This window comes from Nyctereutes procyonoides, unplaced genomic scaffold, assembly GCF_905146905.1.
Source record: "Nyctereutes procyonoides isolate TBG_1078 unplaced genomic scaffold, NYPRO_anot_genome, whole genome shotgun sequence".
Lineage (NCBI taxonomy): Eukaryota > Metazoa > Chordata > Mammalia > Carnivora > Canidae > Nyctereutes > Nyctereutes procyonoides.
Window position 1 is genome coordinate 14,547,702 of NW_026575025.1, and position 27,503 is coordinate 14,575,204.

Consider the following 27,503-nt stretch of genomic DNA (forward strand, 5'->3'; position numbering starts at 1 on the left):
CCTGTTGTCACCAGACCTTACATCTTCTAGGCCATGGCTGAGAAGTTCCTGGAGGGAGAGGTGCCCTTGGAGACGTTTCTGGAAAACTTTTCCTCCATGAGGATGCTGTCCCATCTGCGGAGGGTGCGTGTGGAGAAGCTCCAGGATGTGATGAGGAGGCCCAGAGCTTCCCAGGAGCCAGCTGGTGATGCGCCTTCTCCACGCCCACCACCCCCACCTTGCCCGGCCCCCCCGGTGACACCCCCAGTGGCCGAAGAGCCACCCCCACCACCATCAGTAGTGCCTCCCTACCCTTTGCCCTACAACCTGTCTCCTGGCCTACCTGTGGGCCCTACGGCCCAGGGTGCGCTCCCACCGGCCCCCTTCCCTGTGGTGTCCCAGCCTTCCTATTCCTACAGTGGGCCCTTGGGCCCTCCTTACCCATCAGCCCACCCGGGACCCCGGGGTGCTGCAGGTTATTCCTGGTCCCCACAGAGGAGCACACCACCCCAGCCAGGCTATCCCATGGCCCCCACTGCTGCCTCTGGCCCCGGGTACCCCTTGGCAGGGACCCGGGCCCCCAGTCCAGGATATCCTCAACAGGCCCCCTACCTCTTGACTGGAGGAAAACCTCCCTACCCAACGCAGCCTCAGCTCCTGAACTTCCCAGGCCAGCCCCAGGCCTCAGGCCCCCCTCAGCCCCCTTACCCCCCAGGGCCCACCCCTCCCTATGGCTTTCCACCACCTCAGGGTCCAACCTGGCCAGGGTACTAAACACAGTCCTGGCCCTCAGCCCTCCTCTACTTCCACCTGTACCACAACCTTTGGCCTGCCTCCCATTGAGACTCGAGGTTAAATTGGAAGCGGACTTGGGCACTCCTTGTGGACTTGTGTTAGGACACGGGGGCCTTGGGGGGACCTGGTTGGGAGTGTGTGGGCCTGGAAAGGCAACCAGGCGATGTGCTGGCCAGTCACAGACTTAGCGGCCCCTGCAGGGAAGGAAACACTTCTTTTCAGCCACTGGCTTCAGCTTTTCTGGTGCTCTCCAGGTGGGGGGGTGCTCTTTGTGGGTGTCCGTGTCAGAGACCAGCCTCATGTGTTTGTAGGCGTCTACTTGTGCCTGCACTCACAGACACTGGAACCAAATGCAGTTATCTCAGTGACGAGGGGGCTGGTGTCCAGCCCCTGCTCACCCCCTCCTTCCCTCCTGGGATTTAGGACGTTCAATCTGATGCTCAGGGCTGGGGATGCAACTCTGTGTCTGTCTGGTCCTTTCAAGGTTGGCCTGCCCCACGCACCATGGCTGGAGTTGGATCAGGGCGAGGGAACAGTTAGGAAAAACACTTAGTAATTTTTTTTTTAACACTTAGTAATTTTTAAGTCCCGTAAAGCCATAACTGAACTCTGATAGGCCAGTGTCAGATAAGTGTGTCCTCTGTTGCTGGTTTGTCCTCTGTTGTTGATGGCAGTGGAGCCAGAGCAGCGAGAAAGCTGGGGATTGTGAAGGCGGACCCAAGACCTTCCTGGCACTGGTTGGAGAATGTGGGGGTCGCCTTGCCTGGGGAGGAGGGAGCAGCACTGGCCCAGGAGGTCGTGGTCACCCTGGACTCACTTAGGAGTGGAAGGCCAGTCACCTCCCCAGCCACCCTCTCTTCTCTGGGGCCCATTGACTTCTGGGGTCCCCTCCCTCCCCATCCATCCACTCCTTTAGTGCCTTGAATCTCATCGCAGCAGCACCCCCGCCCACTTCATCTCTTCCCTCTGGCTCCCTAGTATTATTGCCCCAACCCCAGCACCCCTCCTCAGACAGACAGCAGGGGGTGCCCAGACAGGGACCTCCCACACGGTGCTTTCTCAGACACCATTGCTCTGTTGGACGGAGTCCGTTTCTTTGCTTCTCTCGTGTCTTTGGAATGTAAAGGGCAGAAATTGTGACTCCGTGCCACATGTAGCCCCAGCACACTGGGGCTTTTAAACGTGTTCAGTAATAAAAGACAATAGACCAAAGGGATGTGATGAATGAAGCATTAACTTGGTTGTTCCAGATGGGAACCAATCTCAAGGGCAGATTCTGGAGCTGCTATCAGCTATATGAAGTCATATGTGCCTTGAAATGTCCACTACTTGAGTTCCTAGCATCTAGTGGGCCTGGGGTACTGGGGGCCCCCGAGGAAACTCGATCTTCTGGTGCCTGCCCCCTGGCCCTGGCCTGCATGCCATCAATGGGTATTCGCCGTGAGATGCTCCATTTACACGTACGCTGTCGGTTCCTTGCCAATTGTGCTTGCTTCTTGTAAGTTATTTATAAAGAGAAATCACTAATGGACTCTACTGGTTTGAGAGCTTCTGGAACTGTGTGACAGATTGCTGGTATGTTTGTATAATTAGTTGCCATAATAAACTTCAGTGAGTTACAGATCGTGCTGTGGCTCCAGGGGGTTTGAGAAGTAAAGATGTGGCTGCTGGAGGGGAGGGTTGGGGGGCTGGATTGGGTTGGGTTGTGGGGGTTGGAAACCGTCAGGATCATGCTCTGCTGAAAGGCCTCTTTGATCAGGTCCACAAAGCCTCATCTATGTGGATATCCTCTCGGCCTCCTGTCCTCCCCTGCTCCTTTGGCCCTGGCTTGGCTCTTACGACCTTTCCCTTTCTTCTCCTGCACTTGGGTTTTCCAAAATCTTAGGTGTTTTCACGCAGGGACCTGCATTTTCGCCTCTTCTTGGGCCGAGCTTGGGCCATGCAAGTCCACCGGCCCCCACGAGGGGGCGTGCGGGGCCCAGCCTAGCGAGGGTGGCACCGCATCTGCGCCACCTGCTGTCTACCTGTATGAAATGCCAGGATGCCACCAGGTCAGGGCCAGGTCTTCCCGCACAGTTTATAAACGGAAAGAGAGGAGGCAGCGGGCCACTGGCTGTGAGCCCAGTGGTCTTTGCCCACCACCCAGCCTACTCCCTCTCTAACCCACCCTGAGCTCAGCTGATTCTGTCATGAGGTCTGGGAGGGAGTCTTCTGCTCTCACCAGTAAGGGCAGCTTTGGGGGAGTCAGGAGGCCAGGCTTCTGATGGACTCTCAAGTCAGCCCATCTGCTCTTCCTTCCCAGCAAAGTGACATGGACAGGCTGCTTGTGGACAGCGTGCAGTGGTGCTTTGGACTGCCAGTACTGAATACACTTTAATACATGCATGATCTTGTTGGGTCCTTTCGACAGCCCTTTGATCCCCAATTTTAAGCAAGGGAGGAGACTGCAGGGGGTGGGTGGGCCAGTGACTAGGTCTCAAAGCCTGGAGGGGTGGGAGCAGGGCTGGCACCTGGCTGGCTGACCTGGCTGCAGGGGTTCCTCCACCATGCCATGTGGTGTCAGAAGTCTTCCGGTTTCCAGATGTCTTCCGGTTCCCAGTCAGGAAGAAGGTTTGGAAAATCTAAGCCCATGTTGAGAATCCTTGGCCTTTAGTCAATTTTTTTTTTTTTTTTTTTTTACTGTCGGTTGCCCCCTCCTGAACTCTGCGCCTTGCATGTGTCCAGGTTTAAGGACAGGTGGCAGGGTGCATGAAGGGGCTGCCGAGAGGAACCACCACTTTCTATGAAATGGTTCGAAGGAGAGATGCTTCAGCTGGTCATCTGTGCATGAGCATCCTTCTGCTCCTTGCTCTCCCTTCTCTCCAGGCCCTTCGGATGCCTCTCCCCACCCCTGTATCTGCCACATTGAATCACCAGGCGCCCTCCCCCAGACCCCAGGGGGTCCCTGCCTGCAGAGCCAGCTGCCCAAGGACACACCCAAAGCACCAAGTTTAGAGCCTCAAGGTGATTCCTAGCTTATGTGAGAAGGACATTTTGCTGATTCAGCTGGGGCAAGACCACTTGAAATGTCCCTTTGGCTATCATTCAGTACTCCCAGATCCCAGAGGCATGACGGCTTTGAAGCAAGGCTTGTCACTGGGTACTCAGAGTGAGCTTTCCCATCAGGGCCTCAGTCTTCTTTACACAAAAGGAGGAGAATGTCCTTGAATCAGTCTATCAGGCTGCACGCTCTCATGCCCCCCAATCCCCTGACTGATCATGCAGGTAACAATTTAGGGAAATGGGCTGTTGTGGAGTGGGGGGGGGGGACATACAGCACTCCCCTCCCTGATGAAGGGGCGGCCCCTACTCTGCTCTGGCAGGTGGCCATAAGGCAAGAGGTTGAACCTGAGGTGGCCCAGGCCACAGCTCAGCATCCTCTGTGGTGAGGGAGGCGGCCCAGGCCTTGTGGGCTAATCCTTCCTGCTAAGGCCAGAGCCTGACGAAAGGCCAAGATGGTTCCTATTCAACTGTTAACCAAACAGGCCTTTGTGGAGTGCACCACCCAGGCCTGCCACCACTGGGAAAAGCTTTCTAAAGAGACCCCTCAATGCAGCTCCTTTTTTTGGGGAGGGGGTTAAATTGGCCATGGTTGTGTTGAGGTCATGCCTGGTGGGCAAGCTAGGGAGTAAAGAGCTTTTATCAAGAAAGGTGCTGGTAGAGACATTGGGTGCCTCACCGCCTCTGCCCTGTAGGGGCCAAGGGCATGCCTCCCCAAGATGCGCCACTTTGGCTCATGGACTATTTTGAGCTAAAGGCAATCAAGACTCAGGGCTCACCAGAAACCATTGCCCCTCCTTTAACTACACAGAAGAATCTATATTGGAGGTCTTTCCAGAATAAGTGTTATTGCTAGAGATCACTTGCACCTGAGTGACCCATCTATAGGGCAGGGCAAACATCTCCTTACCAAACACTCCCTCCTCCTAGTGCTCTGTGAAGTGCATTCCTTCCCCTTGCAGTCCCAGAGCCCTGCCCCTTCCTCTTAGTTCAGAATGACATGGAGATCTCTGGGCCTGTCTCTGCAGTTTCCACATCTGCTTGGATCCTCTGTACATACTTCTGTTCAGTTTGATTTTCTCCTGTTCACCTGTCTCAGGTCAACTTGATCCTTAGTCCAGCTTGAAGGACTTCTGAGGTGACAGGAGTTCTTGCTCCCCAACGGCCCTCCCTGAAAGCCATCTCTCAGTTCCCTTTTGAGCAGCCCCTCACCCCTGCCGAGTGTAGGAAGGGGACTGGGCGCCCCTGTTTCTGGATCCCTAGCATGGTTGGGGCAGATCCGAGACTTGGGTTTGGCCACTGGGCTCTCATGGGACTCTGGGTCCCAAGCAGGGGAGGACAGGAGGCCTGGTTGGAAGGTATTGGCAGAGAGCTGACCAGACTCTTCTAGCAAGCTACTGTCCTCGGATCCCCTGATTCTATGAACACCCCTACCCCATATCCTTCTAGTAACACCCCATTGCTCTTCCTGGGTTGGCTTCTGTAGCTTGGGCCATGAAGAACTGTTGCTGTCAGTGGAGACAGTGGCAGATCATGTGGAGGAAGGCCCAGACCCAACACGCCTTCTTAGGGAACTGGTGCCCAAGGGCTGACCTGGTGGGGACCTGGCTTGGCCTCTGCCTTTACTAGATCTTCAAGCTCCTGTGAGATGTCCCCACTCACTCACCCTTCCTTCCTCACGAAGGACATCCCAGCATCACACGGTAATGTGTGTGTCTAGATACAGTGACTAGTAGAGACAGTTTCCATTGGGAGAATGAATGATTTAACTTCTATGAACGTCCAGCCCTGTTCTCTGCCTCTCGGCTCGGAAGTTAACTGTGATTGGCTGAAACCACTTTGGCTTTGAACTTTAAACTGCTGTGCAAAACCAAACCCCCAAGCACCTCGGATTTGCTAGGTCCTTTCTTTGGTCCTTTCTTCACGGGCCCTGGGGTGGCATGGTGCCTTTGGGCTTGGCAGCCAGCAATCCCAGAGATTTGGTGCTCTCTGTTAGGGCTTGGAATGAGGGGCTGAGGGGCGGCCACAGAGGGAGGGTGATTGGGCCCTGTGTCAGGCAGTGGCTGCCTGCTGTGCTGAGTGGCTCTGTTTCGGGCTTGCCAGCATCCCCAGAAGGGTCCAGAAGCTGGACCCTCAACTGAGGAGCAGAGGCCCTCTAGTTCGCAGGAAGTAGAAAAAGTGTTATTTACAAAGAACATATTAAAAATATAATAGAGAACCGAGTTTCCCCTGCACTCCCCTATCCCGGCTCAGAGGGGAGCTCCTTCCTCACTGGGGCCAGAATCTCAGAACCAATTCCTCCGGGTGCTGTTCCCCACATGTCTGATTTTGAGGGTTGGGGGATTCTTGTTTCTGGGCTATGCTCAACTTGGAAGGGCAGCCGAGCTGTGTTGGGGGTTTTCACTGGGCCAGGTTCCGGCGGCCCACAGCTCTAGGGACTTAGGATATGTCTGAAAGCACCCTTGCCTGCGTCCATGTTCTAGCTGGGGCAGAAATTATTTCCAGGCAGAGTCGTCTCAGGAAACAGGTCTGCCTCTTGATGTTTTGTGCTTGGTACCTGGTTCTGTGGGGAGAGAAGGAAACAGGTCAGAGGGGGAAACCCTGCACCCTAGAGAAGGTTCAGGGAGGTGAGGGATAGGCCCCAAGCCCCCGGTTTGATAACAGGGACAGAGGCTGTCCCTCTGGGCCAGGGGCTACCTCTTCCTGCTGGCAGCTCCACAGGGGTGTGAGTCCATCAGGAAATTCTCAGGGGCTCTTTTGGGTGGCCTTCTAAGATGGAGTTTAGGAGGAGGTGTTCAGGTTGACCATCCTTCTGCTACTATTGCCAAATTAGTCCCCATTACCAATATAGTGGTTTTTTTTTTTTTTTTTTTTTTGTCTATGAGAGTTAAGATGTACAGATGCCCCCATTCTGGATGGGCAGGGCGGGCAGGAGGTGAGGAATTGAGGGGCCAGGGCTTATCTGTAGGGCTGTTCGGGGATCCCAGGGGGCGGGCCAGGGAGCCCAGCTCACCTTTCACAGTCTCTGAGCCCCGTGTAAATCGTAGTCACTATCAGAGGAGTTATCAGGCTGGGTGGAAACACGATTCAGGGCCCCTTCCAGAGCTGCAGAAAGAAAAGAGGCCATTTGCAGCAGGCTTACCCCACCAGGCTACACAGAGAGAGCCCCTCAGAGCCCAGGGCCCCATGGGGTCTGAGGATCACAGGGGCTTAGGAGCTGGTGGGTGGCTTGACAGTCCTGTATCTGTTTTGATAAAAATCAGCCGGTGTTCACTAATGATACTGAACTCTGGGCTCCCTGGGGGCTTAATTGTTAGTGCCAGTCAGGGAACATTCAATTCAGGCCTCCTGCAGGTCTGCAAGGGATCCAAGGGCCTCATTTACCATCTGGCCCACAAGGCCCTGCAGAGAAACAGGCCTGTTAAGTCACAGCAGTGCTGTGGTTTAATGGCATCTCAGCATATTCTCTCTAGCTGAGTGGCTCATGGTCTCTGGGGGGACAAGCTGAGGCCGGTTAAGGCTGGATCTGTTTCATACCACTGTCAAAGGGCAGTTAGAGCCCCCACTCCCCTGGGGCATCCTGTTTCTGGGTGTGACCTGTGCTCCAGCCTGCCTTCACCCTGGAAGCCTGGCTGCTGCTTACCTGCATAAGCAGAGACGTGGGAGTTCCTGGGAGGCTGGCTGTATTCATTCTCCACATGTGAGACAGCAGGGTTCTCAACCTGGGACCGGACGGTCGCCGTGTGGTTGCGATGGAAAGACACTGAGCAAATGCAGGAGATGGTGTCATTAGCCTTCCTGCTCTGTCTTCCTCTGCTCCTCCCCCCCAACAGGGGCCCGGAATCGAGATTTCTTGTTTCCATTGTAGGATGGGGGAAAGGCCAAGGGCACCCACACCTCCTCACTGCATCCCTCTGCTCCTTTCTTCCTGAGCAGGTGCATTCTTGCGGGGACTCAGACTTCCTGAGCAGCTTGGGTTTGGCCAGCAATCTGGCAGGGTGGGCCTTCAGCTGTCGGTTAGTCATTCATCAGGTATTTATTAGGCAGGGATTGGAACACAGGTGATAGGCCAGATACAGTCCCTCCTCTCCTGGAGCTGAGGGGCTTTATATTGTAAAAGAGACTTCACAGCACACCTTGATTTGCAAAAGGGAAGGAAGAACATGGAGTGGGAGAAGGGCCATGGTTCTGTCCGTTAGGGTGGTCTGGCTGTGGCTAGAGGGACAGAGGATGAAGAACGAGGGTATGGGATGGGCTAGCTGTTACAAAATGTTTTAAAATTGGCCTTTTAAAATTGTTCCACGAGGAAACAAGCTTGGACAACCTTTCTTGCAAAAATGCCCAATACTGTTCTAATAAGTCCTGAAATAAAGAACTGCGCCTCATTTTGCTTACCTCACTGATTTCTGAATCTATGTGATGGTGGAGACCTCTTTTTGGAATACCACCTGCTGACCCCTGTTGACCACAGTCCCACCTTAGATGAACTTGGTGGAGATCAGAGGCCTAACGTAGCTGCTGGCTTCGTAGGTGGTCAGCAGAGAGCCGTTGACCCCCTGTGGACACTGGCTGGGGCTGAGGGAGGACTTTGCCTTCTGCAACACTTACTGTTCTGGTTCATTCCCGTCGGGCCAATCCACTGGCGCTGCTTCTTCTGGCGGACTGGGTGACAGACAGGAAAGGCACATGAGGCCAGAGGCTGGGCAGGGATCATGGGAGGGAAGGATGGGGAGACTTGTGTGGGGGAAGGTGAGGGAAGGGAGGCAGGAGGCAGCAGGTGCAGCTGAAGGAGAGACTGCTGGACTTTGCCCCCTGAAATCCTTTGGGATCTCAGTTTTCTGACTTGCTCAGGAGGGTGACTGGGCCCATCTAGGGTGAAGGGGCGTGTTGAGGGGGATGTTTCTCCAGGAGAAACAACCACGGGGCTTTAGAACCAGAATTAAGCCTGGGAGGGCAGTAGGGACCTGGCCAACACTGTGCACCTCCCGGTCTTCTCTTGTCGGCCTCTCTAATCTCACTTCCAGTCTCTGCATAATTTTCTTCGGAGCTCTGCAAGGCAAGGATACCAGCCCCCTATATTCACAACGCGCGCCCTCGCCCATCAGGTAGATGAAGAAACTGAGGTTCCGGGAGGAAGCGGCTCAATCAGCAGCCCGCGCAGTCGCTAGGGGGTGGAGCCCGGCCTGGACCCAGACCCAGCCTCGGGGGCGCGGGGCGCGGGGGCGCGGCTGCGTCGCGGCGGGGGCGGGGGGCGGGGGGGGGGGCAGGTGTGCGCCAGTCAGCGCTCACCCTACTCCGGCTTCTCTCTGTTCTCACCCGCAGGAGAGGGGTGAGCCGGGCGGGGAAGCCCAGATGCTCTCCTGCACACCTCCCGCCCCCCGCAGGGGCTGGAAAGTGAGGGGGTTCGGGGCGCCCGCACCTACATTTCTTCACCAGCTTCCTGTAGGCGTGAGGACCGCACACGACCAGCAGGACTGCCAGGAGCACAAGGGCCAGGACGATGCTCATCACGGTGCCTGCGCCCAGGCCTGCCGGGTTTGGGTCCTGGCCTGGGGGAGGCAGAGGTCAGGGGGATCCTGGCTGCGAAGTGGGAACTGTCCGCTCAGAGGGAGGCCGCTGCCCCCCCCCCCGCCCCCCACCCCTTGCTCCTTGCAGTCGTTCACCAGCATGTGCCAGAAGGCAGTTATCTACTGGCCTCTCCACCTGTCTCTCGAACTCTCTGCTACCCATTCATCTGTCTCCTACCTGTCATCCAGCCATCACTGGCCACTCTTGTTATCAGCTATTTCACTTTCTACCCTTTGCCAGTTGCTTATAAGTGATCACCTTGCCATCATATGCTGATAGCCATCCACCCATCCGTCCATCCATTCATCCATCCATTCATCTATTTCCTCTCTTTTATGCGTTATTCAATGACCATTTCTCCCTTGCTTTTCTAGCTTCCATCCTGGAAGACTAGAAGACAGAAGGAAAGCTCCTTAGCCATTATGACCAGTCTCCTCTTCATGGTTCATGCTCATTGTTGTCTGAGCACAATTGCCCCCCCTCCACCCCCCATTTGCCACCTCTCCAACCTTTTCTAGGACTCCAGGGCCCTCTGTCTAGGCCTGGAGCCTGTCCTTCAGAAGCACACTCACTGATGAGGTCCTAGAAGGGAAAATCCAGAACTGCCCTCTGCCCACTGTAGGCTATGGCCAACTCACATGTGACAAATACCCTTCTGCAGTAGGTTTTTCTCTCTTGAAGCTGGTGGCACTGGGACAGCTTCTCCTCAGGGCAGAAGAGCCCATGGGAGGTTTTCTCGGTGGCATCCAGCACCCGGAAGGAGTTGAGTTTGCCGCAGCGCTGCTCCTGGCACACCTCCTCCCACCGCGCCGTGCCCTTTGCCCGAGGGACGTCGCACAGGACTTCCCACTGCTTGCCCTGGCGCACCTCCACAGAGCCTTCACACAAGCCGCTGCCCCCCACCAGGCGGCTCTGCACCTTGGGCTGGAAACCTGGAGAGGGGAAGCAGTGGAGGGCAGGTGACAGGTTTGGGGGAGCTCTAGCCTACCCTGGCCTGGCTACTGGGGCCCCGTGTCGCTAGCCAAGAGGGGGCCTTGGCAGAGCCCAGCTCGTGGGGAGCTGGCGTCGCCTTCCTTTCTGTTCTTCCCTCCTTCTGGCATCTTCTGGCATTTCCCCCATCCAGCTCCTTCCCTGGCATCTCTGGGCAGCTGCTGGTAGCTATCCTGAGATGTGACAGCATGGGTGGTTTCAGGGAAGATGCCGAGAGAGTGGCAATGCTCTCAGCAGCCACTGGAGGGAGTCAGTCCCCGCACAGGTGACAGTGAAAGAAGAGCTGTGAGAAACAGGCTCCACCTGGGTCCTCTAACCTTGGAGAACCATCCCTGGCGAGGCGGGAGGGCTTTTCAGAAAGGAAAAACTGAGGCCTAGTGATAGGAAACAGCTCCTGCTCCGTCCGGGTCCTGGTACTTCAGGGGTGGGACAGAACCCAGGATTCCTGCTGCCCAGCCTCAAGGGGTGGGCTTTCACGAAAGGACTCGGTTTGACAGAGACTGAATCCATTTCTGCTTGCCAGGGTGGGGCCTGGGGTGCACAGCTGAGGCCCACCTGTGCTCAGGTTAGAAGGGGCTATGATCTCACCCATTTGGCCAATTTCCATAGGAACATCCATCTAAAAGGCCTTAGTAAATTTTCTACTTAGAAAAGAATTTCAAAGGCGAGCCCTTTCAGGTCTGATTTTGCACGTTGTAGCCTGCAGGAGGGCAGTGGTGAGTGGGTCTGAGAACCAGACTATCCACCCCGCCATCAGGCCCAGAGAGACCCTGGGTGGGGGAGGCTGGGCCGCTCCTACCTGGAAGAGGCGGTGTTTCACTAATTCATACCTGGCATCCACTGGGCTAGGGGGTAGTTGCGGGGTGCAAAGGGAGTGGGGGTGGTATGCTTGCGGGGTAGCCCAGAGGTCCAGAGCAAGGCTTCCTAGATTTTTGCACACACACCCCTAGGACCTTGCTGAAATGCGCATCTGATTCAGTAGGTCTAGCGTTGGACCACTATATCTGCATTTCTAAGCAGCTCATGTAGTTGGTGTTGCTGGTCTAGGACCACACTTTGGGTAGCCAAGGCTGGGACCACAGACTCTGGGGTGACATGGCTTGAGTAGAAATCGCAGCTAGTGCTCTGTGATATTGGGCAAGAAATGTAACTTCTCTGCGCCTCAGCTTCCTCATCTGTAAAGTGAGGATAATAATAGCGCCCACCTCCTCAGGCTGTTGTGAAGATGAATGGCCCTCCTGGGAAGGTCCCTGTCACCCAGGAAATGCTCGGTAAGTCAGATTTCGTATAGTCTGGACTCCACTAGAACCCTTCTGGTGATGGGAACCCACCCCTTCCCTTACTCTGACCTGCAGTCTCTTCCTCCTCCATTTCCCCAGGGATCCTGGTTTGGGGGTCCCCGAGAGCATCCTCCTTGGTCTTCTCTTCTCAGCCACACCAGATTCACCAGTCTTTTTGTTGTCTTTGTGTAGGAGCCTCCGCAAGCAGCTCTCTGGGGACCTGCTCTGGTCTCCCTCTGCCCGCTGTGCAGGGGGTAGGGTGGGACAACCTCCCACTTGTTACCATTGCTCCAGCCTCCTCTGTCTCTGGGGTTTGCAAACTCCCCTCCTTCAAGGCTGGTCCCCTCCAAGTGCTCCTCCTGCTCTGATCCTTGGCACAAGTCCTAATTCCCACCTAAAGAGCCTTCTCTCCTCTGTTCCCCCAAACCCACAAGGAGACCTTGCCTCATCCTGAAAGTCCTGTTGATCTCCCACCGAGCCACAGCCAAGCTGGCAGTGCATCTGGGCTTGTTCTGTGTTACTTTGCGTGAGTATAGCTTCCCCCCACCCCATCCTGCCCTCTGTTTCCCTCCCATTCTGCTCTGCATGGTGCCCAGGGCCCTGTGCTACCCACAGGGGTTTCCAGGAACAGGTGTTGACTGATCATCTGGGGGCACCTCTTGGGTCCTCACTGAGTCTCACTCACCAGAACAGACAATGGCCAGAGCTTGGCTGCCCTCATAGGGCGATACTTTTCTGAAGCACCGCTCCAGGGAGGCACAGCTCCTGTTCTGGATCTTCCATCGAATTGGCAAGGGCTTGCTCTCCCCTGGATCTTGTGTCCTGGCTGTCTCAGCCTCTGGCAGAAGCTTTAGGAAAGAACCACACTGCAGGGCGGCACAGATGCGGTTCTCCAGGTCCTGGGTCCTGTCCTGGGTCCTGTCCTGTGCCTCATAGCTGATGGCACCACCCAGGCTGCCGTAGTAGAGCTCCACTACACCAGCACACTGCAGGCCCCCAGGCCTGGTCACCAGCTGCAGCCTGGGAGGAGCTGTGGAGGGAGAAAGAGGGGAGCGGGTCTGAGTACTGCCAGGCTGGCAGTGGGGTCCTCCTTGCTCCAGGCTCTCTGGTTCCAACACACAGACAAATGAAAGACTGGCCAACAGCTGTGGGGGGTGGGGAGCTCCCAAATATTGCATAGGGCATACTTCCGCTAAACCTTTTCATGTTTACCTGAAGTTCAAATGCAACTGGGCATCCTGTGTTTTTATTTGCTAGACCTAGCACCCTGCCCCCAGGGACCTCAGAATCCTCTTACCTGTGGGCTCTGGAGTGGTTGTGGGTGGGGGGCTCGTGGGAGGAGGTGTTGTCTTCGGTGGCTCTGCAATGAGATACTCTGGTGAGGGAGGGGCAGGAGCCCTGGGCGGGGGGCTGGAGATGGGGGGCGGGGGGGGGGGAAGAATGCAGGTTGGGGGAGGGCTGTCCAAACCCGAGGGTTTGGAGAAAGACCTGGAACTTATGATTTAAGTGCCACTTGTCCTACACACTGTCTCTAAATCTGCAGGGTGGGCAGTACCAGCCCATTTTACTGTCGGTAAAACGAAGGTTAAGAGGAGCCAGTAATGTTAGCAATTGGCAGAACCAGGTTTTTGGCCTCTTGATCCCACCAGACAGGTGCCAACACCCCCCACCCCAGTTCCCCACCAAGGTATTTTTTGGGGGGGTTGTTATAAATCAGGAATGCCCCTCTACCTGCCTGCTGCAGCCTCAGATCCCAGGCCCCAGGCAGCCTCACCGGGGCTGCTGGTTACTCACCCTGGCAGATCAGGCCCAGGGGCTTGCTCTGGCTTGCCACACTGGTGTTGCAGTTGGAAAAGGACCCCACATGTCCATGGCAGGTGATCGGTTTCTGGGGACTGTTGAAAGCAGGAAAGTAGGCCATGGCCAAGGCCTCCCCACAGTCCAGCCTCCGGCAGAGCTTCAAGGCCAGCCTAAGTTCCTCCCAGGGGTTTGGGCTCTGGCTCCAGCTCCAACTCTGGCTGGACACTGTGTACCAACTTTTCCCGATGCAGACCTCCAGCTGGCCCTGGCACCGTGAGCTGGAGCCTTTCAGTCTCACCTGGAACTCTGGGGGTCAAAGAGGTGTGTGTGTGGGTGGGGAGAGTCCTCTTCTTTCCCAGTCAGGTTCACCCTCAGCCAGGCCACCTTCTGCCCCATGGGCTGCCTTCCTGGCTCCTGTGAGCTTTGTGCTCCCTGACACTTGGGGTCCCCCAAAATCAGGCCCCAGAGGGTGGGGCTTGAGACCTCAGAGCCCAGGGGAACTCAGAGCAGCAGGCAAGGGGTGCTCAGCACCTACTGTCCAGCAGGATTGCTCCACTCATGCAGATTCTGCTTCCATAGAAATAGGTCCTGTCACCTGTTTTTATTTTTCTTTCTGACTTTTCAAATCAATTTTGTTGAGGTAGGATTTAGACACAGAAACATTACTCATGTGTACTCATTGCAAGAGCCCTTGTTCAGTGGAACTTGACAAAGGCATGCCTTTCTGGAACCACCATCCCCTGGAAAGTTCACTTATGCCCATGTGCAGTCAGTTTCCCTGAATCCAGCCTCGGGTAGATTCCCTGAATCCAGTCTCATCTGCTTCTGTTGCTAGAGAGAAGTTTTGCCTCCTCTCTAATGTTATGTACCTGGAATCATACAGCGTGTTTTTTTGTTTCTGGTGTTCTGTTTTTCTCGTCAGACTCCCTCGCCTTGGCATTTGGGGTTTCTCTGCATCATTGCATGTACCAGCTTCCTTTTTGTTGTGGAATGTCTCACTGTGTGGCTACGCCACCATTTGGTTGCTGTGAACAAAGCTGTGTGGAACATTCACAAACTGATGTTTGTCTGTGTGGGCACGTGTTCCATTTCTCTCAGGAAAATACTGAGGAGTGGAATTGTTGGATCATAGGTAGGAATAGGACTGGTATGATTTTATAAAGCTCCGTGAAGTCAAAAAGAAGGATATATATTTGTATCTGCAGAGATTCCAGAAGGAGAGACAAGACAGGAATATATGTGGTTGTTACCTGGGGTGTTAGGATGCAGAAAGCACTGGGCAGATGAGAGACAGAAATGGAAATGAGATTCACCATTGTAGGGTTTTTTTATATTTTTAAAATTTTAAGCCAGGCAACTGTATTACCTATTCAAGATTTTTATTTTATTTTTTATTTTATTTATTTATTTATTTTACGTGTAAAAAGCTTTGCCAAGTGATTGGGAGGTAGAGGTTTTCCCTGGTTGGAAACTTCTAGGCAGGCTACTTTTTCTTCTGGGCTTGGGGATCAGAGCCCAGGGCTAGGGCTTGGCAAGGTCACTATACTAGTTTGAGACAAAGAGGGGTTGTTGGGGCACCACTGGGTGGCTCAGTGGTTGAGCATTTGCCTTCAGCTCAGGTTGTGATCCTGGATCCTGGGATCGAGTCCTGCACTGGGCTCCCTGCATGGAGCCTGCCTCTCCCTCTGCCTGTGTCTCTGCCTCTTTCTATGTCTCTCACAAATACATAAATAAAATCTTTAAATTGAAAAAAAAAAAAAAAGGGCTTGTCCAGCACCTGACATTGGCAGAATGTTCTGCAGCTTTCCCTCCGGTGAGCAGACTCACTGAATCCTCACCAAAGAACAGATGGTCTCCCCATTTTATAGGTGGAGAAATTGGGACTCAGAGAGGACAAGTCACTTACTAGAGCTCAGAGCTAAGATGCCACTGCAGGGTTCCAGATTCTGGACAGGGCCCGCCAAGGCCCCTGTGGCTCCTTCTGGCTGCATGCTTCATAAGACTGTCTAGCCACATTTCTCCCAAAAAACATTCAGCATGATGTGATCTCAGGAAATGTGAAAGAGTGAAGTCTGGGGTGAAATGAGTCTGGGAACTGCTGTATTAAGAAATATCAAACACATTTCTCCACTGCAGGACTTCTCAGAGACTTTCCTAGGCTGGTACACACAATCAGTCTCCAGTGAGTGATGGTGTTGTCTACCTCTTATCCAACATGTCCCATAAGCCCTGTTTGGGAAACACTAGCCTGTTAAAGTCCAACTGTGAAGGAAGGACATGCAGCATACTTTACAACCTCATGCAGTCTCTCTCTGTAGCCTCAGCTGCAAATGCGTTTGACCAGGAAGATCTGGCAGGGACTAAGTAGGAAACAGGATTTTGCAGGGAGCATTTATGGGCCATTATGTTTTCTGTTCATGGTGAGTGGGTCATAATAATAATTATCATGATAATGAGCATGCGGGTGGTGCTTTATGGCCATCCAGGGCATCTGCCAGTGCACAGGCATCTAAATGTGTATACGAGTATGTGGATGTGCGGGTCTGCATGTGTTGGGGCTCTCTCTCTCTCTCTCTCTCTCTCTCTCTGGGGTGGAGTTCACTCTGGCAGATCCCCCTACAGCCTGATGGAATCACAGCCCTGTCCCCTCACCACCCTCTGCTCCAGACCTCTGTCTGTCTCTTCCTTACCTGAGTCCTCCCAGTGGGGCCCCCCGAGGCAGGAAGTGACTGTAGAAAAGAGAAAAGAGGGTCAGGAAGTGGAGCCTCCCTTTTACTCCCCATCCCGCCTCATACCCACCCACAGCCTGAGCAGTGGCCTCTTCTGCATCCCCCCAAATGTGGGGCTCGGGTAGGGAATGTCACACTACACATCAGAACCCCCAGGTGGGTCACGAAACCAGTTTAATGGGCTGCAACTATCAATTTTTCCCCTGTTTTAAAACTTTACTTTTTAAATGAGCATCAGTAACATGAATTTTCCTCTAGTGCACAGATCTATGAATGTTACACATACAGAGATCTGTGTGATCACCATCATAGTCAAGGTGACATTTCCATCACCGCCCACCTCAACATTTCCTCGTGCTCTCCCTTTGCAGTGATATATAGCTTTGCAGCCACTGATTTTTAAAAATTATGTGGTAATGCAACCATCACATTTTTTTTTTTTTTTTGCAAAATGAAATGGCTCAGAATAGAGAATGTCAGAATACACGGTTGGTTATGAGGTTTTGTGCATTTGGCTGCAGTGTAAAACTGTTGCGAGCACTGCTTTCAATCTGAAAAAGTTTGAGCCTCACAGTTGTAGAGAACCAGAGAAATGACCCAGCATGAGAACCCCAGACATCATTTGCTACTTTCTAGTTATCCCCAAGGCAGGATAAGAATGAGAACAATTCATCTTAAATAGCTCAGCTTCTAGAGGAGAAGTCAAAGCTCAGAGATGGAGGGGCTGGCCCAAGACAGTGCAGCCAGGTGGCACAAAGGAGTCAAGACCACAGCCCCGGTTAATGGTGGGTCTGGGGACCTGGCCTCCCCTCTAGCATGGCTCCTGCCCAGGCCCGTTCAATAGCCATGGGGGCCCTTTGAGAAGGCCGGCCTCCTCCCAGCCCTGACTGACTCCAGAGTGGGAGGTAAGCTGGCTCACTGAAGGGATTGTCACAGAGCAGCCTGTGGCTGGCTCATCTGTGGCTGGGGGAGGACGCTTGATTTGGGTGGGCCTGGGCCAGAGTGGCATGCTCGTGTGGCTTCAGAGCCCCGTCCCATGTTTGCGGCTCAGCTTTGCCAGCCATGAAGTAGATGTTCTGATTTCCACCTTATGACTCCTGGGCTTGCTTCTCAATTGGGAGCCAGGACAGTCAGGGTGACTACTTTAGAGGGGAAATGACTCCATTTAAGTTGCTTTTGAGAAATTGTTGCTGTGTGTTAAAAAAAAAAAAAAAGAAGAAAATGAAAATAGGTGTGCTTTAAAAAGCTTATTTTTGCCTGAGTGTTTTGGAGCTGGTAGTAGAATTTTAAAGGAAGACGTGCCCCTGCCAGCCAGCCCGCCCCCCACAATCAAGACTCCCTGTAATAATGCTGGCACCATACTGTGATGTTCTGGCATTGGTGCTCAGGGCTGGTGGTACTGTTGTGTTACTGGCTGGGCCTGGGGCAGGCCTGGGGAGGATGGCAGGCCCACTGGGGAGCTTTGCCAGCCTGAGATGCTTGGAGAGCCAGGTAAGAGGGCCCACTCAAGACCTTCATATCCCCCCAAGTCACCATAGTCAAAATTCATTATTAATAGCAGCTATCAGTTACTGAGTACCTACTGTGTACTCAGCACTCAGGGTGGCTCCTGATAGATTCCATTGTTAACCTTCCACACAGCTCCATGGTGTGAGTTGCATATATTCATGGTGTAGATGTTGGGAGAAGGAGAATGCCCTGTGCAGGGGGACACTGCCAGCAACTGGCAAGGCCTGGATTCAAACTGTGAGTCTGCCTTCCAAACCTGTGCTCTCTGCTGCCTGCTTGTGTCTCCAGAGTGCCAAGTTTGGGGATGCAGAGATGAACACGGCCTAGAACCTGTCCCCCTGGTTTTTGAGTCTCCAGACATTGGAGCCCCTGGAGGCAGGGACCAGACCAGACCATTCTTGTAGATCTCACATAGGATGGCCCAGGCCCTCCTCAGAGAATGTTTCTGGGAAAGACTGAACAAGCTGGAGAACCAAGTAAAATTCCCAAAATGCCCTGTTGAGGAAGGGCATCTAGGTATCCCCACACTTTGCCTCCCTCTGGGTGCCTGATGTCCTCAGTGGAGCAGCATTTCCTGGCTCATCCCTCCTTCACCATCACCATCACTGTCACCATCACCACCATCACTATCACCACCATCATCACCACTACCACTATCATCATGATCACTATTACTATCAACAACACCATCACCGGCACCACCATCACCGTGACTACCATCATTGTCACCATCGGTACCACCACTATCATCACCACCACTACCATCACCATCATCACCATCACCATTACTACCATCATTACCTCCATCAGCCTAACCATCGCCACCATCATGATCAAAATTACCGTCAACAACAATACCACCATCAGCATTACTATCAGCCTCACCACACCATCACCATCAGCCTTACCATCCCCATCATCACCACCGGCAACACTTTAATTTTTTTTAATTTTTATTTTTTTATAAGACAGAGCTCAGGCTCTGCCTTTTTTTTTTTAAGATTTTATTTATTCACTCATGAGAGACACAGAGAGATAAAGAGAGGCAGAGACACAGTCAGAGGGAGAAGCAGACTCCACGCAGGGAGCCTGATGCGGAACTCAATCCCGGGACTCCAGGATCATGCCCTGGGCCGAAGGCAGGTGCTAAACCGCTGAGCCACCCAGGGATCCCCCCGGCAACACTTTAAGAGTTCACATTTACCCAGGCATTTGTATATGTTAACTCTCTCAAACTTCATTGCTCTATGAAGTAGGCACTATTGGTTTTTTTTTTTTAATTATTTATTTTAGAGAGACAGAGACAGAGGAGGAGAGAGTGTGTGCGAACAAGGGGAAGGGCAGAGGGAGAGGGAGAGGGAGAGAGAATCCTCAAGCAGACTCCCCACTGAGCACGGAGCTTGATGCAGGGCTTGATCTCACCACCCTGAGATCATGACCTGAGCAGAAACCAAGAGTTGGATCCTTAACCGTTAGAGCCACCCAAGTGCGCCAGTAGGCACTATTATTTTGATCTCCATTTTATAGATGAAGAAGTGGAGAAAGATGAACTAACATGCTGAGCAGCAGGTTGCTGCTGGGGCTGGGACTCAAAGCCAAGCCATCTGTCACACCTCCTTTTGCCAGTTTACTGCACGTTCATGGTGTGCAGATGTGATGAACAGGAATGAACTTGGAATTTCCTTCAGTTAGTGAAACACGCTGTGGGGAGACTTTTCCACGAACTTGCTCTATGATCCTGGCAAGTCACTCGCCCTCTCTGGATGTGGTTTCCTCAACTGTAAAATGAGAAAGTTAGACCCTGCGATCCCTCACCTTCCTCTTGGGCCAGCCTTCTCTGCTCTGTACTCTTTAGTTCCTGCTGTATCTCAGAGGCTGTCAAGGGCCAGGGACCAGTGGACAGTGAGACGTGTGACTGCCTCAGAGCCTTCTAGGTGCTTCGTTCTGTCTGTCCAGAGATGTGTTTAGGTTGTCATCGTCCACGACATATTTTCATTCTTTGAGCTTCTCCTCACAGGGGTCTGACCAAGAGCCTCCTTCCCTGGAACCCTGCAGATAACACTTAGGTTCTCTCTGAGACCCTCCGGGGCTGCAGCTCAGCCTAGCGGATTGCAGAATCTGCAACCAGAGGCCTAGAGACCCTAGGGGACCATGAAGCATTGTGTCCTTTGCTAACCTGCCATCCACAATTGCAGCCTAGCAGCTGGGGCCAGGAACGAGAATCCTCCAAAGGCTCCTCTTTCCCCTGCCCCCTCCCCTCGGAGACCCATGATTTGGGGCTTGGAGCAGCTGAGCCCAGAAGGAGTTCAGGGCCGAGAAAGCCCGAGAATGTGAGAAGGCATCTTCACTCTCCTGGCCTCTCTCTTCATCTCCCCATTTACAGAAATTTAGTCATTTTGACCCTACCTGTACTGGTGGGATCTCTGTGAGAATTCCGTGCATTCCAGAAGGCACCCAGAGATTTTCACACCCTTGTCCCTACCTGCCTGGTCCTCTTGCATCCCCAACATTCCCAGTGATTCTCGCTTTGGTTCTCTGTGTGATACCGCTGGCTGCATCAGGCCATGGATGGGTTTTATTGGCTCTGCATGCTGCTTAAAATTTTTTTCAGTCAACTTTTAAAAATTAGGTTTCTTTCTGTTTTGTTTGGCTTAAAAAAAAAATCCCAAGAGTGAAATGTTTTTGGAAAATAGGATCCTCGGGCCTCATCAGGCTACCTCCCCAAGAGCTCCATGCAGCAACCTGTGGGATCTGGTTTGCCAGCACCCCTGAGGCCCCTTACTGTCACCTTGTGTCTGGGGAGCTCCAGCTTCCATCTCATGATGGTTTCTGCCGAGAGACATGAATTTTCATGCCATATGGGATGTGCAGGATTATAAATAGCATCCCATTCATTCAGGTCAGGATCGGCACCAAAGGCACTTTCCAGAGATCTGCAGACGTTGTTTGGGTTTTGGAATTGCTGGAGAACGTTTATGGATTCATGTTGGTGGTTCTACTTTGCAGTACTCGGCAGAGCCAGGACTTGGCCCAGGCTGGCCAGCCTCTGGCTCACTCTGACACTCCTGGGGCCCGTGAACATCTGCCTTTGCAACCATCATGTACTGGGAAGTGGAGACAAGGCAGCAGGGTCCCAGGGAGGAGCTGGGACATGTCTGATAGGAGCAGTGAGAGTGAACATTTGTGGTGCTCCTACCTCATGCAGACCCCAGGGCAAGCTCTCGGCATGGGGGACCTGGCCCCCATCCTCCCAATAGCCCTGCTGCAAGGGGCTGCTGTCACCCTGTTTCCCAGATCAGGAAATGGATGGACTTAGTGAGGTTTGGAAGTCAGATAGATGTTCCAGCTTTTCCATAAACCACAAGTCCCTCTAATAGTCTGCAAACATCTCATCAATTCACAGCAAACACCACAGGTCGGACTGCCTTTTGGGGGGGCGTTTTGGATTTTTCTTCCTTTCATCCTCTGATGAGAGGCTGATTAGAAGGTCAGAAACCCCCTTTTCCTGAAACGGAGCTGTGTCTAACCTGAGTCTGTATCAAGGCTTTAGGAAAACAAAGATGGCAGAGGCCCCCAATTCTGTTTCTTGGTGGAATACTAGATGAGGAGATTGGTTTCTGATCAGGAGTCTTTTTGTGTGCAAAACATGCAGAGTCACTGAGTTTATGCCAGGAAAAGCCTGGGGACTGGCACCCACAGAAGGAACAGCAGATTCAGACCTCTAATCCTTCTCACGGGCCCTGCACTGACCTGTTGATATGAACAGATCCCAGGCAGGTCAGCTGTCACAGTCTAAATTGTCATCACTCTCTCACTGGTGGCCTGCTATGTCCAACTGAATTTGCACGTATTTAATGCCACATATGCATCTCCACTGTGACAGTGATAAGACCTTCATTTTGTTCGGAGCTTCCTATATCCCAAAGTTGTTTCCACCCACAGCACCCTAAGGAAGTGCCCATGCTTATTCTCCTTTTCAGATCAACAAACTGAGGTTCAGAGAGGCTGAGCAACTTGCCCAAGGTCACACAGTTTGCTGATGGTAGAGTCAGGACAAGAAACCCCATCTCCATGACTTGACAGGGTCCTGTGGGAATCTACCACTGGGAGAACCTGGAGCCTGCTCATCCCAGGGTACAGATAGGGGAAACTGAGGCCAAGGAAGGAAGGGCTCACTCTGGATGTCTCCATGGGAATCTGTGGTGGCACAGGACCCTTTGCACTTCTGCCAGCCACCACTGATTTTCTATCCTGTCCCTACCACATATGTCTCAATGGTGTCCCAGGGGAGAGGGGCGTTTCAGGGGCCTGTGAGAACCAGACATGGTGATGATGATGATGATGATGATGATGGTAGTGTCTATGGAGGAAGTGACCTGGGGCCATAATCCCTCATCTGCAACTTAATACCCTAAACCATAAGTCTTTTCTAGTACACTTGGCAGGAGGGTATTTGCAGCCTTTAATGAGTCTCTCTTAGTGTGTGAATTCATGTTTCATTGAATGGGAATGTGTTTGATTAGGGGGTGTTACCAAGACCTCACTGGCGCATGATGAACACATAGTACATACAGAGTATGACCCCCAATCTGGAAAATTCTGAATTCCCAAATGCATCTGGCCCAAGGGTCAGGATAAGGGTGTATGAACCTGAAAAGGTGTTGGGACCATTCCTTTCAGGGGTACTCATCACTCTTACTCCTCTACTCTGCCCTCTGCCTGGATCATCCTGCCCAGGCCCACACAGTACTCTCACTCACTTCCTACAAGAATTTTTGCCCAAATATTATCTTCTCCCTCCCTGGATAAGCACAGCCCCCACCCAACCCCACCCCACCCATGACCTCCCAGCATCCATGCCATCACTGTATGTCTCCCCATAACACCCCAACTCCCATATTGGATCCACCAAGGACACGGATTTTGATGGTTCAGCTGTGTCCCCAGCACTTAGAATAGTGGCCAGTACATAGTAGGTGCTCAATAAATACTTACTGTCTGAATGAGTGAATGAATCAGATTTAACAATTGCATTGTCCTGTAAGGTGGGCACGGTGGTCATCCCATTTTATAGATGAGAAGGCTGAGATTCTGAGAAGTGTTCTTGTCATTTGTGAGTGGCTCAACAGAACTCAAATCCCAATCTGTGCAACTCCAAAGTCCCACAGGCCTTCACACACAAGTGCACACACACAACACATACACACATGAGTACACACACAGCATGCACACGTGCTCACACATGCACCCACACTCATCCACACACATGTGCATATATGGAATAGGCGTATGCATTTTATCAATTTTCTCAGGTAGAGTTGAAATCCCTCCTTGGTCTTGAGCTGGGCAGAGTGACCAGAGGGGCCAGTACCAATCCCTGAGCCACCAGGTCCCTCTATTCCCCACTGAGGGTGGGGAGCCTGGGCCACTGGGACCTTGCTGGAATAGTGGGCCAGGCAGCCTGCTCGAAGCTCGAGCCCATGTTCCCTTGCCTCCTGTGGATGCCTAGCCCCTCTCGGGCCTGTCCTGCCTGTTGTGTGTACGCTTGCAAACCCCTATGGACCACGTCCCTCTTTTACCTGCCTGGCTGGCTCTTTCCTGCATCTGTGTCTTAGAAGAGATGTTACTTCCTCCGAGAGGCCCTCCCTGCCTACCCAGCCCCTGGCCTGGGCATGCTCCTCAGGGAAGTTGGCCACTGAGTCCCACCTGCTCTTGTGTTCTTCACTGCACTTACCACAATACTTAGGAATTTGTAACTATTTCGGGTGCTTCCTCCATTAGGGTAAGGATTCCCGTCTTGTTTACTATGATCCCAGATGCTTTACAAGCATTGGACATATAACAGATGCTCCATAAATATTTGTAGTTGGATAAATGAAGGTGTGAATGACCCGTGTAAGAGGGCTGGGGAGAGGAGATTCGATGGCCAGGCTGGTGTCTGGCAAGACTCTCTACTGGGTCCGACCTCACTTTGTTCCCTCCGGACTCTGACCTTGGTGATGATGAGAGTAATAATTACTATGACCATCAGTGCTGACTGAGCACCTACTATATACTCTAAACCAGCATTCCTACTAAAAGCTCTACATTCATTAATTCATTTAATCTTTACAAATCTCTGTGACACATATACTCTCAGTGACTTTGTCCTGCCCCAATGCTGGCTTCTGCAGTCCTGGTGGCCAGGCCTGACCCTCAGGGCTGTCTTCACACACCATTGATCCAAGCAGGTGAGCCTCAGGCAGGCTGGGGTTGAGGGCAGCAACAGAGGGGACCAGCTGTCATACCACCCAGGCATGTCGTGGGCATCTGTGTGCCCCAAAGGTCCCTAAGTCACAATCTGGATGGCCAGCCAGGAGTCCCCAGCCCTCAGCAACCCTGCCCTTGGTGGGGACATGTCTGCAGGAGGTAGTCGTGATCTGCAGCCATTTCTCTATTTGTGGGAGTGGCTTTGGTGTGTCTGTATTTTTAGGGTACAGGGGGCCTCCATGAGAGCAGGAGTGCCGGGCTGGAGTTGGCCCTGCTGCTCACTAGCTGCTGTGCCCTGGGCTTTGCTTCTTGGCTCTTCTGGAACTCAGTTTCCCTGACTATAAAATGGGGGCAATGGGCCCACCAACCTCATGAGCTGTTGTGAAGCTTACAGAAGAAAGTAGCTTTTAAAGGTACTTTGTAAGCTGTGATCCATCGAACAGTGAGAATATTTACTATCCACCAGTTCACACAAACACCGGAAAGCATGAGCTCCTGGGTTTCCAGATGGTTCTCAAACCCCCCGGGGAAGGTGCTGCCTTCCAGTCTCCCTGACTCTGGGCTCTGCTGGGATAGGGCAGCTGCTGGATCTGGCCAGGAAACTGGTCATGATGGGCTTCATTTGGGAGCCCCAGAGAACAGGACTCCATTCCCGTTCTTGGCGGGGAGCCTGGCAGCCTCCCTGCCCTGGTGGGGTCAGCGGCCACAGGTCACAGCTCCTTGGGAGGATCCTATCTCTAGGCCTCTGCCCTGGGGACAGAAGGTATTCGGTTCTCTCGTGGGTCCATGTGAGAAGAGCTATGTGAACATGTGTGCACCTGTGCCATCATCACATACATGGACGGAAGGTAAACCTACATTTGGAGACATGTCTGGCCCATGAAAACACACACAAATATTTAAATACACACGTTCACATCTGCTCACACTACACACCAGCCTCTGGTGGGACTGAGGGACTGAGGCTCCCTGAACAGGCAGGCAGGTCATAGCCCCTGGGTCCTTTCCCTGAAAATTGGGAAGCCGTAACACTTCCTTATCCCCCGGTCAGGCATCTCTCTTGCCCACAGTGCCCTCCAAGCCCTTGAGAGGTGGTCAGACCTCATCCAGTTCACCTCTGCATTTCATAAATGGGGAGACCCCCAGCTTCTACCAACTCCCCTCCGGGGTACAGGAGGCCCCAGGCTCAGCCACCGCTGGCCTTACCCCGGCCAACTTCTCAGAGGCCCGGGTGCTCCTACACAGCCCCAGGGTGCACTCCACCCTGGCTGGCCAGCCTCCTGGGGCTCCTCTGGGACAGAGCTGGAGAATGTGGACTCAGGGTGTGTCTCCGATTCATGCTCAGCTGTGTTCTCAGAGGCAGCCCTCTGTGCCTTGGCCCTGTGTGCTCAGAGCATCATAGAACTGCCCAGGAGACAGTGAGCTACATATGCCTGGGCGCATCTAGGTAAAGGCCAGACGCTCCAAGTGCCGTTGTGGGTGGGGGCACGGCAGAGGAAGCTTGCACTAGAGGGGGGCTGGATGACTTGGTTTCTAGGCTGAGAGTCTGATTTAGCATGGGTCCCACCTGGAAGGGTGCAGGAAGACCTCTGTAGTACAAGAAAGAAGCAGAGCTGGGGGGGTGGTAAAGGGATGGAAGGGACCAGTGGAGTGGCCCCGACCCTTCCTGATGCTCCAGAGAGGTCACATATAGGCCTGTGTCAGACTGGGGAGAGAACCGGCATCTCTTCCCTTGCATCCCAAGTCCCAGTAGCCCAGTACTCACCCAGCACCCCCAGCAGGCACAGGGCGGCCAGCGGTGGTTGCTGAAACCCCATGGACGCAGCCTCCTTCTGCCTCAGCCTTGGCAAGCTCGGCATCCCGTGGGTGAGAGGAGTCTGGTCCTGAGTTTCCCTCTCGGGGAGGAGGGGGTGGGGCGGGCAGGCGAGGGCAGGGTATGACAGGGAAGCAGGCGGTGTAGGGCCTGCGTCACCTGTGTTTGAAGTCGAACTGTCAACTTCCTCCTGGTAAAACCATCTGCCCCAGTTTGAATGGCAGCCCTGGCTTCCTGGGCCGGGGCAGTACCCCTACCACCACCTGACGCCAGGACAGGCCACAGCTGCTGGGAGGGAGAAGGCCTGGCCCCATGAGGGTGGGCCTGAGGGGTCTAGGGGGTCGGGGACAAGGCCATCAGGCAGGGGGACCTGCCGAAATGGCACCCACCGAGCTGTGCTAGGAGGTGAGAGCCGGAGGTGAGGGGTGCCACACCAGTTCTTGCCACAGGCATAGTGTTGAAAAATCAGATGAAACCCCGTGTCTCCCCTTCATGGGGGTGAATTGGGATTTTACCAACAAGCACAGACAAGGGCTCCTCTGTGAATGCTTGGCTCATGTCAGGGTGTGTGTGAGTGTGAGTGTGAGTCATTTCTGTGTTGATAATGTGATCCCCATGTCAGTATGAGTGATTTCTATGTTGGTGTGTGTGATCTCCACGTCGGCATGTGTGTATGATTTCCACGTTGGAATGTGTGATTTCCTTGTCTGTATGTGTGGTCTTGGTACAGCATTGCTCTGACAATAGCTTCAACCTCTGACCTGTTGAGGAAAAGGCCTGGTGGCTGGGTTTCTGTGAATTAGCAGGGGGAGACCTAGCCCAGGAGAGGGGCTGTATCCCTAGGCCTGGGCCAGGCATAGCCCCTCTGCACTCCAGGACAGCGCAGACCTAGAACCAGGCTCCTTGGGGCTTCTCATGATCTGAGCTGCACCAGGAGGCATGAAATGATTCAGAGGCACATAGTTGGCTGTGAACAAGTGTGAAGCGTGGAGTGGGTGTGAAAGCCTCCCAGCCACACCCTTCCCACCCACTTCAGCAGCTCTAGCTCCTGGGCCCCTCCTTCCCTGGCGTCCTGTCTCCCCTGGAGGAGTTTCTGGTTCTTGCATCTGCTCACTAGAGGCAAGAATTGAGGCCAGATCAAAGACTGCGGACCCCCATGACAGCTGTAACTGGGACCCGCTGACCGCCTCAAACAGGATTCTCAGGGCCTCTTCCCCTCCTCAAGAGCTGACGCTGCTTTAGATCAGCCAGCCCTCTAGGCCCTGCCCCCTGCCCTCACATCCATGTCTCCTGTCCTGAGACTCTGGAAATCCCAGACTTTTCTCTTCCTTTTTTTTAAAGAGAGAGAGCGAGCAAACATGCATGCAAGAATGGGGTGGGGAGGAACAGAAGGAGGCAGAGGGAGCTAGAGCATCTCAAACAGGCTCCACACTCAGCACGGAACCCGATACAGGGCTCAATCCCACAACCCTGAGATCATGACCGAAATCAAGAGTCAGACACTTAATCAACTGAGCCACCCACGCCCTAAAATCCCAGTCTTTTTATCCATTAATTAGTTCATTCATTCAACAAAATTTCACCCGAGGCTAACCATAGGGATGCAGAGATGGGCCAGTGCTCTGCTTACATGCTGAGGACTCCCCTGGATAATTTTTCTCTCAAAGACTCAGTGTTTCAAAAGCGTTTATTGGTCACACTAGCCCCATATAGCAAGTGGTCCTTCACACAGGCCTGGTGACACTTGGTTTA

General features: G+C 53.3%; 2 protein-coding genes across 6 annotated transcripts in view; one reads left to right on the forward strand and one right to left on the reverse strand.

Moving 5' to 3' along the window:
- VPS37C (VPS37C subunit of ESCRT-I) overlaps positions 1 to 2,378 on the forward strand; it is a 29,729-nt gene extending 27,351 nt beyond the window's left edge. For all 5 annotated transcript variants that reach the window (XM_055313699.1, XM_055313683.1, XM_055313674.1 and 2 more), the window contains one exon: positions 31 to 2,378. In XM_055313699.1, the coding sequence (XP_055169674.1) occupies positions 31 to 753 (723 nt within the window). In that variant the 3' untranslated portion in view covers positions 754 to 2,378. The remainder of the gene's footprint in view (positions 1 to 30) is intronic.
- Positions 2,379 to 2,570: 192 nt separating this feature from the next.
- Positions 2,571 to 25,803, reverse strand: CD5 (CD5 molecule). The gene is made up of 11 exons (XM_055313661.1): positions 25,704 to 25,803; positions 16,142 to 16,180; positions 13,446 to 13,757; positions 12,949 to 13,011; positions 12,337 to 12,681; positions 10,020 to 10,313; positions 9,237 to 9,362; positions 8,422 to 8,475; positions 7,457 to 7,576; positions 6,827 to 6,918; positions 2,571 to 6,376 (listed from the first exon to the last, which is right to left on the reverse strand). The coding sequence occupies exons 1-10, from the start codon at positions 25,795 to 25,797 to the stop codon at positions 6,830 to 6,832; spliced, it is 1,536 nt and encodes a 511-aa protein (XP_055169636.1). The 5' UTR covers positions 25,798 to 25,803; the 3' UTR covers positions 2,571 to 6,376; positions 6,827 to 6,829.
- Positions 25,804 to 27,503: the final 1,700 nt, after the last annotated feature.

Excerpts from the sequence above, each read along its gene's own strand:
- CD5 (XM_055313661.1), bottom strand. The coding sequence starts at position 25,797 with ATGCCGAGCTTGCCAAGGCTGAGGCAGAAGGAGGCTGCGTCCATGGGG. Across the intron at positions 16,181-25,703 it reads GTGCCTGCTGGGGGTGCTGG|TCACTTCCTGCCTCGGGGGG; the intron begins GTGAGTACTGGG and ends TCTTTTCTACAG. Across the intron at positions 7,577-8,421 it reads GACGGGAATGAACCAGAACA|TGTCTTTCCATCGCAACCAC; the intron begins GTAAGTGTTGCA and ends GCATTTGCTCAG.